Raw genomic sequence first — 14,678 nt, 5'->3', positions numbered from 1 at the left:
GCCAGGTGTATAGGTGTCCCCAGTATATATAGCTAGGTCTATAGGTGCCACCAGCATATGTAGTCAGGTCTATACAGATCAACAGTATTTGTAGCCAGGTGTATAGGTGACCCCAGTATATGTAGCCAGGTGTATAGGTGTCCCCAGCATATGTAGCCAGGTGTATAAGTGTCCCCAGTATATGTAGCCAGGTGTATAGCTGTCCCCAGTACATGTTGCCAGGTGTATAGGTGTCCCCAGTATATGTAGCCAGGTGTATAGGTGTCCCCAGTATATGTAGCCAGGTGTATAGGTGTCCCCAGTATATGTAGCCTGGTGTATAGGTGTCCCCAGTATATGTAGCCAGGTGTATAGGTGTCCCCAGTATATTTAGCCAGGTGTATAGGTGTCCCCAGTATATGTAGCCAGGTGTATAGGTGTCCCCAGTATATGTAGCCAGGTGTATAGGTGTCCCCAGTATATGTAGCCAGGTGTATAGGTGTCCCCAGTATATGTAGCCTGGTGTATAGGTGTCCCCAGTATATGTAGCCAGATGTATAGCTGTCCCCAGTATATGTAGCCAAGTGTATAGATGTCCCCAGTATATGTAGCCAGGTGTATAGGTGTCCCCAGTATATGTAGCCAGGTGTATAGGTGTCCCCAGTATATGTAGCCAGGTGTATAGGTGTCCCCAGTATATTTAGCCAGGTGTATAGGTGTCCCCAGTATATGTAGCCAGGTGTATAGGTGTCCCCAGTATATGTAGCCAGGTGTATAGCTGTCCCCAGTATATGTAGCCAGGTGTATAGGTGTCCACAGTATATGTAGCCAGGTGTATAGGTGTCCACAGTATATGTAGCCAGGTTTGTAAGTGCCCCCAGTATATGTAGCCAGGTGTATAGCTGTCCCCAGTATATGTAGCCAGGTGTATAGGTGTCCACAGTATATGTAGACAGGTGTATAGGTGTCCACAGTATATGTAGCCAGGTGTATAGGTGTCCCCAGTATATGCAACAAGGTTTGTAGGTGCCCCCAGTATATGCAGCCAGGTGTATAGGTGTACCCAGTTTATGTAGCTAGGTCTTTAAGTGCCCCCAGTATATGTAGCCAAGTCTATACATGTCAACAGTATTTGTAGCCAGGTGTATAGGTGTCCCCAGTATATGTAGCCAGGTGTATAGGTGCCCCAGTATATGTAGCCAGGTGTAAAGATGTCCCCAGTATATGTAGCCAGGTGTATAGGTGTCCCCAGTATATGTAGCCAGGTGTATAGGTGTCCCCATTATATGTAGCTAGGTCTATAGGTGCCCCCAGCATATGTAGTCAGGTCTATACAGATCAACAGTATTTGTAGCCAGGTGTATAGGTGTCCCCAGTATATGTAGCCAGGTGTATAGGTGTTCCCAGTATATGTAGCCAGGTGTATAAGTGTCCCCAGTATATGTAGCCAGGTGTATAGCTGTCCCCAGTACATGTAGCCAGGTGTATAGCTGTCCCCAGTACATGTAGCCAGGTGTATAGCTGTCCCCAGTATATGTAGCCAGGTGTATAGGTGTCCACAGTATATGTAGCCAGGTGTATAGGTGTTCCCAGTATATGTAGCCAGGTGTATAGGTGTCCCCAGTATATGTAGCCAGGTGTATAGCTGTCCCCAGTACATGTAGCCAGGTGTATAGCTGTCCCCAGTATATGTAGCCAGGTGTATAGGTGTCCCCAGTATATGTAGGCAGGTGTATAGCTGTCCCCAGTATATGTAGCCAGGTGTATAGGTGTCAACAGTATTTGTAGCCAGGTGTATAGGTGTCCCCAGTTTATGTAGCCAAGTGTATAGGTGTCCCTAGTATATGTAGCCAGGTGTATAGGTGTCCCTAGTATATGTAGCCAGGTGTATAGGTGTCCCCAGTATATGTAGCCAGGTGTATAGGTGTCCCCAGTATATGTAGCCAGGTGTATAGGTGTCCCCAGTATATGTAGCCAGGTGTATAGGTGTCCCCAGTATATGTAGCCTGGTGTATAGGTGTCCCTAGTATATGTAGCCAGGTGTATAGGTGTCCCCAGTATATGTAGCCAGGTGTATAGGTGTCCCCAGTATATGTAGCCAGGTGTATAGGTGTCCCCAGTATATGTAGCCAGGTGTATAGGTGTCCCCAGTATATGTAGCCAGGTGTATAGGTGTCCCCAGTATATGTAGCCAGGTGTATTGGTGTCCCCAGTATATGTAGCCAGGTGTATAGGTGTCCCCAGTATATGTAGCCAGGTGTATAGCTGTCCCCAGTATATGTAGCTAAGTTTATAGATGTCCCCAGTATATGTAGCCAGGTGTATAGGTGTCCCCAGTATATGTAGCTAGGTCTATAGGTGCCCCCAGCATATGTAGTCAGGTCTATACAGATCAACAGTATTTGTAGCCAGGTGTATAGGTGTCCCCAGTATATGTAGCCAGGTGTATAGGTGTTCCCAGTATATGTAGCCAGGTGTATAAGTGTCCCCAGTATATGTAGCCAGGTGTATAGCTGTCCCCAGTACATGTAGCCAGGTGTATAGCTGTCCCCAGTATATGTAGCCAGGTGTATAGGTGTCCCCAGTATATGTAGGCAGGTGTATAGCTGTCCCCAGTATATGTAGCCAGGTGTATAGGTGTCCACAGTATATGTAGCCAGGTGTATATGTCCCCAGTATATGCAGCCAGGTTTGTAGGTATCCCCAGTAAATGTAGCCAGGTGTATAGGTGTCCCCAGTATATGTAGCTAGGTCTATAGGTGCCCCCAGGATATGTAGCCAGGTCTATTCATGTCAACAGTATTTGTAGCCAGGTGTATAGGTGTCCCCAGTATATGTAGCCAGGTGTATAGGTGTCCCCAGTTTATGTAGCCAGGTGTATAGGTGTCCCTAGTATATGTAGCCAGGTGTATAGGTGTCCCCAGTATATGTAGCCAGGTGTATAGGTGTCCCCAGTATATGTAGCCAGGTGTATAGGTGTCCACAGTATATGTAGCCAGGTGTATAGGTGTCCCCAGTATATGTAGCCAGGTGTATAGGTGTCCACAGTATATGTAGCCAGGTGTATAGGTGTCCCCAGTATATGTAGCCAAGTGTATAGGTGTCCCCAGTATATGTAGCTAGGTCTATAGGTGCCCCCAGGATATGTAGCCATGTCTATACATGTCAACAGTATTTGTCGCCAGGTGTATAGGTGTCCCCAGTATATGTAGCCAGGTGTATAGGTGTCCCCAGTTTATGTAGCCAGGTGTATAGGTGTCCCCAGTATATGTAGCCAGGTGTATAGGTGTCCCCAGTATATGTAGCCAGGTGTATAGGTGTCCCCAGTATATGTAGCCAGGTGTATAGGTGTCCCCAGTATATGTAGCCAGGTGTATAGGTGTCCCCAGTATATGTAGCCAGGTGTATAGGTGTCCCCAGTATATGTAGCCAGGTGTATAGGTGTCCCCAGTATATGTAGCCAGGTGTATAGGTGTCCCCAGTATATGTAGCCTGGTGTATAGGTGTCCGCAGTATATGTAGCCAGGTGTATAGCTGTCCCCAGTATATGTAGCCAAGTGTATAGCTGTCCCCAGTATATGTAGCCAGGTGTATAGGTGTCCCCAGTATATGTAGCCAGGCGTATAGGTGCCCCAGTATATGAAGCCAAGTTTATAGGTGTCCTCAGTATATATAGCCAGGTGTATAGCTGTCCCCAGTATTTGTAGCTAGGTTTATACATGTCCCCAGTGTATGTAGCCAAGTGTATATGTAGCTAGGTCTATAGGTGTCCCAAGTATATGTAGCTAGGTCTATAGGTGTCCCCCAGGAGGGGAGGAGCGCAGTGAAGGGAGGAAGCCCCCCCCCCCCCTCCCTCACCTTGGGGCCCCCCTTCCTGGCTCTCCCCTCCGGTATTTTAAGAGTCGGTACAGCGGCTGACAGCGGGAGAGGACTCACCACTGTTCTTCCAGCCGGTGGAGGGAGCTCTGCTCTGTGCGCCGCTAGTCAGACTAGCGGCACACAGATCAGCGCTCCCTCCGGCAGCTGTAACAATGGCAAGTCCCCGCCCGCTGTCAGCCGCTGCTCTCTCCTCTACTCCCGGGCCTCTTGGTTCACCACGCGGCTTGCCTCTGGCTCTGCTACGCTTGAATCCCCCGAAGGCACAGATCGATAAGTCGCGGATGAATATTGAGTGATTTGGCCAGAGTGGTTCTGCGCATGTGCACAAGGGCTGTGCGCGTGCGCAGTTATGATCGTAGAACAACTTGATGGGAATTGTGAATCGACAGGACACAGGCACTGTGATTGCAGTGCAATATGATCCTCATGCATTTCTCTAAACAGCTGCACTTTACTTCTGGGAATGCTTTGGGGAATGGGAGTTGGGAGTATACAGATGAACATATAGGTGAAATATATGTAAAGCAAATGATTGCAGCATGTGGGTATTGTGTGCAAACAAACATTTCTGCTCTCTGCTCGTCCCTCCTCCCTTCTCTGTCCACTCCCTGCCCTCTGTCCATCTTCTCCCCTTCTCTGTGTGTCCACCCCCCCCCCCTTCTCCTGTCCTGCTAGTCATTTCACCCCCGAATGCTTCCCTTGTAAAATGATCCGAGATTCGGATCAAAGATCCGGATCTTTTCAATGATCCGATTCGAATTAACCTGGATCATTGAAAAGATCTGAACTTCGAATCTCTAGCTCTGAGTAGAGATGCGAAGTTCGGATCTTTTCAATGATCCGGTTGATTCTAATCGTATCATTGAAAAGATCCGGATCTTTGTTCCGAATCTCGGATCATTTCACTAGGGAAGCATGGGGGGGGGGGGGGGGGGGGTAAAATGACTAGCAGGACAGGTCTTTCCCTGCAGTGGGCAGAGAAGGGGAGGGGGGTGGACACACAGAGAAGGGGAGAAGATGGACACAAGGCAGGGAGTGGACAGAGGAGGGAGGAGCACTGAGCAGAAATGTTTGTTTGCACACAATACCCACATGCTGCAATCATATGCTTTACATATATTTCACCTATATGTTCATCTGTATACTTTGAATGCAAACGTCGCACAGTGAAAGAAAGCATTCCCCAAAGCATTCCCAGAAGTGAAATGCAGCTGTTTAGAGCAGTGCAGGAGGATCATATTGCCCTGCAATCACAGTGCCTGCCCTTCTAGCCCAGCACGCTGCCTTACTGAGCTGAGCCAAAAGTTTACAATTTGTTCACTATGCAGCACTACGAAACAGACAGCCTATAATGAGCAGCACAGTATAGCCAGTATGTGTGCTCTACACATTACTGGCAGTGGCACAGATGTCCCCTCTCTCTCATCTACCTGTCCCTGCAAGGCTGGCTCCCCTCCAACCGAGCGATCCATCTCTGCTCTGCTTCCAGGACCCCGCTGCCCGCTGAGAGGGGGCGTGTCGCTCCTGACCCCGCCCCCTTAGCGATCCGAATCACTCATTTTGATGATTCGGATGATTCAACTCACAAAAGAGATTCGGATCAAAGATCCGAATCGTTCATGATCCGGACAACACTAGCTCTGAGTGCTGCGTGTATGTGCACTTACTGTCTCCAAAATGCAGAGACAGAGAGGGGCCAGAGCCGTCAGCAGCAGAGCGAGGCACCCTGTATGCAGGCGACGCCCCTGATACCCGGACATTTAAAAAAAACGTCCGGACGCCCCGGACAGGTCGGAAAAAGAGGACCTGTCCGGGGAAAAGAGGAAGCCTGGTCACCCTACTGTAGTTCCCCAGTGTGCAGTCTATGATTTGGTCAAGGGATAATTGACAGTTGAAGAACAATCTGTGGGCATCCTGAGCAACACCTACAGCAAGTCACTCTACTCACACCCTGATGACCTGGTCTCCCTGTCCTCCAGCCTCCCTGAGCTGCAGCCAGAATTTGACCTTTTGTGTGCTGAATCAGTGACTTCAGCTTTTAATTTAGCTAGTGCTCCTGCTATTCACACAGCACCTTATCAGAGGAGTCTGGAAGCCATCACATTCAGGAGGTGATCGGGGTCTGGTGAGGAAATGCAAATGTCCCTAGTGCTGCAAAGGACAAACGGCATGGCAGGGGAGACGGTCAGTGCCAAGTAACGTAACTGTGTGGGGATTGATCTCTAGTTTGGAGCTCTGCACTCCTGGCATGTCTTGCATGCCTTGTTACCTCCTCCAACAGGCATTCTCTTCTGCTGTTTTCTTTTCCTCTCTGGCACAGGGAGGGGCGGGACAGTAGAAGTGCACAGAGCAGGAGATTGCCAGATAACAATGAAAAGGGACTTGGTGCAACTTGGTGGCTCAGTCAGCAGTTGCAGTCATCAGAACCCTTGTGCACAGAATAGAAAGTTTATCTACGCACCCTTATTTTTCAGTAAAATAAACAACTTTTTTTCCTGGACTGGCGCTTCCCAGACTGCTCAGCACCCTAGGCAATTTGCTGGACTGTCTGTACTTAGAAGTGCCTCTGGGCCCCCGATAGTCATTTTCAGGGCTCATTTGTCAGTATATTGTGCTGTGAAGTTGCTTATAAGGTACTCTCTGCTTTGCTCAGGGCCGGCGCTACCATTAAGGCAAAGGGGGCAGCTGCCCCAGGGCCCCAGAGCTTGTAGGGGCCCCCAGTGGCTACAAGAGGAAAAAAAAAATTTTCAAATCGGCCTTATAGTTTTTGAGAAAATCGATTTTAAAGTTTCAAAGGAAAAAAAAACATTTAAAAACCTGCCGACTTTAATGGTTAATAGCAAATCCACCTTAAATGCTAGAAACCCTACATTTGCAGGATAGAACCAGAGATGAAGCAACCTCATGTATTTTACCTTATAAATCAGTGGGAACATGACAGTAAACACCTAATCTGCTCTTTGTTACATTGTTCTCTGTTTAATTTGCCTGTTATCACCTCTAAGATAAGAATCCCGACTAAGCAGTCGGTCTGGCTTTGCTACAGAATAAATATAGCTGAGACTGTGTTCTTTGCTGTCTTCAAGTCCAAGCCTGCCCCCTGCTGGCTTTGCTCAGGAATCATTATAGCTGAGTCATTATAGCAAAGCCAGAATCAATGCTCAGTCCGGGATTCTTATCTCAGCTAGATAACAGACACTTTTAGCAGTGAGGATGGAACAGAGAGCATGGTAAATGTTTTCTCTAATGTTCCCACTGATTTCTATGGTAAAATACACAAGGGTGCTTCGTCTCTGGTTCACTTTAAGGAGATCATTAGGAATAAGAGGAAAAAACTATTTTTCAAAAAGACCTTATAGTTTTTGAGAAAATCGATTTTAAAGTTTAGAAGGAAAAAAGTATAGTTTTAAATGCGGTAAATGTAACTTTTAGTAGCAAACCTAACGGTAGTGTAATTTTACATGCATCAAACGAAAGCGCAATAAATTTCCTGACAGGGCTTCCAGGGGGTCTATACGCAGCCGCAGCGCTTTGGCCAGGGATCGCTATACAGCCGCAATATGGCTGTATGAAGATCCCTGGCATTTTTTCCTATTTTCCCAATTTTTTTTTATGTTTAGAGTGTGGGAATTAAAAAAAAAGAATTATGTGGGGTCCCCCCTCCTGAAACTTTGTAACCCCTTGTCCCCCATGCAGGCTGGGATAGCCAGAATGTGGAGCTCTGACCGATTGGAACTTCACACCCTGACTATACCAGCTGCAAAAAAGGTCCCCTAATGCCGATTTGTGTTCCAGGGTATATGTTGGGGGGGCCCCCCAGGTTTATTTTGCCCTGGGGCCCCATTGTTGCTTAAACTGGCCCTGGCTGTGCTGAATTATGTACTGGACCAGTTGGAAGGGACAATAGTGCTGTGCTATAGCCTGCCTGTATGCTGTATATTGTGCTGTAAAGTTGCTCAATGCTCATAAGGTGCTCTGCTGTGTTGAAACTTGTACAGGTAGTGCACCAGCTAGGAAGGGACACTAGTGCTGTGCTGTAGCCTGTATGTATTGTGCTATGAAGTTGCTCATAAGGTGCTGTGGTGAAACTTGTAGTGCATCAGTTAGGGAGGGACACTAGTGCTGTGCTCAGTGGCGTAGCAATAGGGGGTGCAGAGGTAGCGATTGCATCAGGGCCCTTGGGCCAGAGGGGCCCCGTGGGGCCACCCTCAACCACAGAATTAGCTCTCTATTGGTCTTATGCTGGTAATAATCACTTTTATAGGTGCTTTTATTAGTAGTAATCATTAATGTTCCCCATCCCCTCCTTGCACTTCTGACACTGTGGTTGTCCTTGGTAGGTTTTGGTGTGCCACATCAATTGTTATGTATAGATGGGGGACAAAAGGGGGCACAATGGGGGCAGAATGAGACACAAAGGAGGACAGAACGAGGCACAGTAGGACCGAAGGAGGTACACAGCAGGGCAGCGAGAAGTACAGGGGGACTGAAGAAGGCATAAGGGCATGAAGGAGGCACAAAAGAGGAAAGAAGGAGGCACAAGGGGACTAAAGGAGGCACACAGAGGGACAGAAGCAGGCACAAAGTGAGGCAGAAGGAGGCACAAAGTGGGGCAGGAGGTGGCACAATGGGAACAGATTGAGGCACAAAGGGGGACAAATGGAGGCACAGGAGGAAAGAAGAAAGCATAGGGGGACTGAAGGAGGCACACAGGGGACAGAAGGAGGTAAAAAGGGGACAGAAGGAGGCACAATGGGGGACAGAAAAAAGCACAAAGGGGGGGCAGAAGGAAGCACAGGGAGACAGTAGGAGGCACAAAGAGGGACAGAATTATGCACAAAGGAGGACAGAAGGAGGCACAAAACGGGGACAGAAGATGACAGAGGGGGATGTAAGGAGGCACAGGGAAACAGGAGGCAGAGGGGGACAGAAAGAGCCACAGGGAGACAGAAGAAGGCACAAAGGGGCACAGAAGGAGGCACAGGGACAGAGGAAGGCGCAGGGGACAGAGGTGGCACATGGGGACTGAAGAGGCACATGGAGACAGAAGGATGCACAAAGGGAGACAGAAGGACAAACAGGGGGTCAGACATGGCACACGGGACTGAAGGAGGCACAGGGAGACAGAAAGAGGCACAACAGGGAGAAGAAGCAAGAAGGCACAAATGGGATAGAAGGAGGCACAAAGGGGGAAAGAAGGATGCACAAGGCACAGAGGTGGCAGCTGCCTGCAATTTACGCTAAGTAGATGCAGCAGAAGCAAGTAATAGAACACCTATGGGGTGGGTCTTAGTCTGGGGCAGGGCTTAATTTATGGACGGGGCTTAATCCAGCAACATGGCGCCCCCCAGGACCAATGGCAATCCAGGCAATGGCCTGTACTGCCTATGCCTAGAGGTACTGCAGAGAAATGCAACAGTACTATCAGAATACAGTCTAAAGTAATGCACTGGAGGTGCTACTATGCCTGCAACTGAATGGGCCAACAGCAGTAGTACTGTGCAAACCTGTGGGTATCAGTGGCCTGTGTAGTGTCACACACGGAGAAATGCAATAGTGCTATCAGAATACAGTCTAAACTAATGCACTGGAGGTGCTACTATGCCTGAAACTGAATGATCCGACAGCAGTAGTACTGTGCACAGCTGTGGGTATCAGTGGTGTTGTGTCGCACGCAGAGAAATGCAATAGTACTATCAGAATACAGTCTAAACTAATGCACTGAGGTGCTATTGTGCCTGCAACTGAATGGGCCAACAGCAGTAGTAGTACTGTGCACAGCTGTGGGTATCAGTGGGCTGTGTAGTGTCACACACACAGAAATGCAATAGTGCTATCAGAATACAGCAGAGGCGTAGCAATAGGGGTTACAGAGGTTTCAACCGCATCAGGGCCCTTGGGCCAGAGGGACCCCGAATGGCCCTCCCTCTTAACTGCAGTATTAGCTCTCTATTGGTCCTGTGCTCATAATAATCACTTCCATAGATACTTTGAATAGTGGTAATTATTAACAAACTGTTCCCCATCCCCTTCTTGCACCTCTGACACTGTAGTTGCCATTGGCAGGTTTTGGTGTACCGTATCAATTGCTATGTATAGAGTGCTTGAGGGACCCCATTGTAAAACTTGCATTGGGGCCCACAACTCCTTAGCTATGCCACTGGAATACAGTCTAAACTAATGCACTGGAGGTGCTATTGTGCCTGCAACTGAGGCCGGTTACACACTGAAAGCATGCAGGAGAACGGCTCCTGCACGCGTTGTGGCGTGTCGTCGGGAAACTCCGGTGCGTCGCTGAGTAGCGGCGGTAGTAGTTAATTAACCCGAAGGGGAAACGGCGATTCCTGATGATAAAATGCGTCGGGACTCGTCGTACCGCAACGTATCGAAACGCAGCGTCGGGTGTGAAAGGTAAAAGGAAAGTCTATGGACTTTCCTTTTACCTTGGTTAAAACGCGGAAAAAGGGCTCTGGTGTGAAAGAGCCCTGAATGGGCCAACAGCAGTAGTACTGTGCACAGCTGTGGGTATCAGTGGGCTGTGTCGTGTCACACACAGAAATGCAATAGTACTATCAGAACACAGTCTATACTAATGCGCTGGAGGTGCTATTGTGCCTGCAACGGAATGGGCCAACAGCAGTAGTAGTAATGTGCACAGCTGTGGGTATCAGTGGGCTGTGTAGTGTCACACACAGAGAAATGCAATAGTACCATCAGAATACAGTGTAAACTAATGCACTGGAGTGTTTCTATGCCTGCAACTTAATGGAGCAACAATAGCAGTAAGCAGTAATACTGTGCACAGCTCTGGGTGGGTGCCAGTGGGCTGTGGAGTGTTGCACACAAACAGAAAAAAAACAAAAATAGAACGATGTATAAGGTACTGGCAGCTCTCAAAAGGGCTATTTGGGATGCTTTCAAAGCAAGTCAGTCAGCAAGGAACAACAAAACAGCTCTAGGTAACGTCCCCTATCTCAGCAATGTGATCTCTCCCTTCCTCTCACTAAAGCAGCCAGAGACAGAATGAAACATGGCTGGCGCAACTGCATTTTTATAGGGGGTGGGGGGTCCGTGAGGGAGTGAAGCTGATTGGCTGCCATGTGTCTGCTGACTGTGATGTAAGGGGTCAAAGTTTAGCTCAATGATGATGTGTAGGGGGCGGGTCAAACACGCCATGTGCTCGCCGTCCGCTGTGGACGCGAACAGCTGATCTTTGCCGGGAACTGTCTGCCAGCGATCCAATTGGGCCATCTCTAGTGATCATTTCTAAAGTGGATGCTTTCAGTTTCATTTAATTACTTTTCAAAATAAACTGTGATAAAACACAAATCTCTCCATGTTTAGGTCTCTCACCAGTTGTAAATACAACTTTCTTAGTCACCAGCCTGGTTTCAATAATTGTAAACTGCGGCAATTCCAGGTCTTTCACCCCAGTCACAGCTACTTCCTCTCCTCCTTGCCAGAAAAATTCAATGTCATCTGTTGTGTAGCCATCTGTAAAAAAAAAAAAAATTAGTTGAGTAAAATGTATGTTTAAAGTAGAAAATAATTTAATTATCAAATGGAAGAATACAAATGAATTAAAGGAACCCAAAGTGAGGTATTATGGTCTGGTGTAAAGCCTGGTACACACATTCAATTATGACTAGCCAATCACTACCCAATTCTACCATCTCTATGTAGTATGCGGGTCAACAGATATTGAATACTATGAGCAGATTGTGTAGGTAGGCTCTCATACTACATGAAGGTGGTAACATTGGTCAGTTATTGGCTAATCTTAATTGAAAAATCTATCATGCTTAAAGCCTATTACACACATCCATTTTTGATTGCCCAATCACTAAATAAAGGTGACCATACATCTAGTGATTTGCCTGTACAATAGATTCGATCATTTTATAGAATCGAGAGAGAATTGAGTGTGTTCCAGAATTCCCAATTGATGAAAAGTGGCTGATTTCATGTCGAATTGACCAGCTTAGTCAGGATGCAAGATATCAGTCAATCGTACAAGAATCGGCTACTGTTCACATGTCATTCAATCGACTCTGAATCGATTTTTGCATTCAGAGCATGGAGACACAACATCGGTCAGATCAGTTAGTGGAGGTGAATCGCATAGGATATCATTTGTGGTGTGTGGGTCACTAGTCAAGCAACCATACTGAAGTTGATGCCTTAATAAAGTCAAGCGCCTTGTTGATTGAATCAAAATCGCTAGATGTATGGGTAGCTTCATTTTACCAATTCCATGTAGTGTGCAGGTCAACAGATTCTGAATATAATGATCAGCAATGGCATAGCTAGGGTATTTGACATTTACAGACCCCCCCCCCCCCCCTCAAAAAAGGATTTGATCCTTTTTTTTTTATTTTAATTTTACCTCCTTCACTTCCAATGTAGCAAACGTTACCTCTGACACATGAGATTCAGCAAAATATAACTCTGACACATGCAATGAAATGCAGCAAATTTTATCTCAGACAAAAAAAATCCATCAAATGGGTGCTGGTGGGGTAGGATGGAGCTGCTGAATAGGATGGGAGGGGGACACTGGGCAGGGGCGTAGCAACAGGGGGTGCAGAGGTAGCCACCGCATCGGGGCCCTTGGGGCCCCTCTGAAAGGCCTCTCCCTCAATGACAGTATTAGCTCTCTATTGGTCCTGTGGTCATAATAATCACTTCTATAGATACTTTGAATAGTAGGGATATTAACAAACAGCTCCCTATCCCCTTCTTGCACCTCTGACACTGTAGTTGCCATTGGCAGGTTTTAGTGTGCCGTATCAATTGTTATGTATAGAGTGCTTGGGGGTGCCCCATTGTAAAACTTGAATCAGGGCCCACAGCTCCTTAGCTACGCCACTGACACTGGGTGCTGCTGGAAAGGTGACACTGGGTGGGAGGAGCGTGACACTGAGTGGGAAGGGTGACACTGGGTGGGTAGAGGGTGACACTGAGTGTGGAAATTGACACTGGGTGGAAGGAGGGTGACACTGAGTGGGGAGGGTGATACTGGGTGGAAGATGAGTGACACTGAGTGGGAGGAGGGAAACACTGGGTGGGAAGGGTGACACTGGTGGGGGGTGGGTGACACTGAGTGTGGAAGGTAACACTGAGTGGGAGGAGGGTGACACTGGGTGGGGGAGGGGGGCACTGAGTGGGGAGGGTGACACTGGGTGGTAGGTGAGTGACACTGAGTGGTTAGAGGGTAACACTGGGTGTGGAGGGTGACACTGGTGGGATGTGGGTGACACTGCTTGTGGAAGGTGACACTGGGTGGGGAGGGTGACACTAGGTAGGAGGAAGGTGACACTGGGTGGGTGGTAGGTGACACTGGGTAGGAGGAGGGTGACACTGGGTGGTGGGTGGGTGACACTGAGTGTGAAAGGAGGGTGACACTGTAACCCTTCTAATCCTTTAGCACTCGGCCCCGGCTGAGAGGACTCCACCAGACACTGACTTGGATGCGAATATCAAGGATTTATTTGTGACCTAACAGTGGTCAACTGGTAACTTCTCACAACCAGTATAACTCTCAACACAAAATACACTTTCCTTGCACATCACAGGTCAAAATACAATCGTCTCCTCTTCACAGCCGGTGCACCGGTAAAAGCTGCGGAATGAAAAGTTTAAGTTACACAGAAATGTTTTAATAAGATTGAGCTACAACAGATCTTCTTGTACAACCATCAACCACTTTTCTACAACACCTTTGAACACAGTAACATTCACTGAGGTATAGGGGCTTGCAGGGGCGTAGGAATAGGGGGTGCAGAAGTAGCAACCGCATCGGGGGCCCTTGGGCCAGAGGGGTCCCAAGGGGCCCTCCCTCAACTGTAGTGTTAGCTCTTTATTGGTCCTGTGCACATAATAATCACTTCTATAGATACTTTGAATAGTAGTAATCATTAAAGGGAACCTAAACTGAGAGGGATATGGATGTTTCCTTTTAAACAATACCAATTGCCTGGCAGTCCTGCTGATCTCTTTGGCTGTAGTAGTGGCTGAATCACAGACCTGAGACAAGCATGCAGCTAATCCAGTGGGAAGAGAAAGAGATGTGAAATCTTGCGCTATTGCAGAATGGCGGTCAATGTGGACCAGAACTCGATCACACTCCAGCAGCTCCTTAAGCACTCGTCTGTGAGTGAACTACTGGGAGAAAAGACAAGACGGGAGGAGCGCTCCGTAGTGTGATACCTTTTAATTAGTATAAAAAATGCGCAATAAAAATGCACTTACTAGATACATGCAGTGAATAGGCATTTGGTTTGGCATATAGCCCAGAAAAAAACGTCCCCTGCTGGAAATAATTCCCAGGTTGGGGTGGGATTAACGAGGGTGAGAGGGTAAGGGGCGGGGCAGGGGCGTAGCTAGAAATGACTGGGCCCCATAGCAAAAAAAATTATGGGCCCCCCCCCCCAACGACCTTCCAACCCCATGGACCTCGGACCTCCCACCCAAACATTTTGTGGGGAAATCTGATTTCCCCACAAAGTGCAACCAGATTGTCGGCAGATTTCCCTACAATATGCAACCAGATTCTCTGCAGATTTCCCTACAATATGCAACCATATTGTCGGCAGATTTCCCAACAAAATGCAACCAGATTGTCGGCAGATTTCCCCACAATATGCAACCAGATTGTCGGCAGATTTCCCCACAAAATGCAACCAGATTGTCGGCAGATTTCCCCACAAAATGCAACCAGATTTTTGGCAGATTTCCCTACAATATGCAACCAGATTGTAGGCAGATTTCCCTACAATATGCAACCAGATTGTCGGCAGATTTCCCAACAAAATGCAACC

General features: G+C 47.7%; 1 protein-coding gene across 4 annotated transcripts in view; it reads right to left on the bottom strand.

Moving 5' to 3' along the window:
• Nucleotides 1–14,678, bottom strand: part of LOC137527529 (gamma-aminobutyric acid receptor subunit beta-4) — a 608,888-nt gene that overhangs the window by 148,455 nt on the left and 445,755 nt on the right. For all 4 annotated transcript variants that reach the window (XM_068248067.1, XM_068248065.1, XM_068248069.1 and 1 more), the window contains exon 6: nucleotides 11,212–11,352. In XM_068248067.1, the coding sequence (XP_068104168.1) occupies nucleotides 11,212–11,352 (141 nt within the window). The remainder of the gene's footprint in view (nucleotides 1–11,211; nucleotides 11,353–14,678) is intronic.

The sequence above is a fragment of the Hyperolius riggenbachi genome, chromosome 8, assembly GCF_040937935.1.
Source record: "Hyperolius riggenbachi isolate aHypRig1 chromosome 8, aHypRig1.pri, whole genome shotgun sequence".
NCBI classification, from domain to species: domain Eukaryota; kingdom Metazoa; phylum Chordata; class Amphibia; order Anura; family Hyperoliidae; genus Hyperolius; species Hyperolius riggenbachi.
This window is presented reverse-complemented; position numbering and strand designations above follow the sequence as displayed.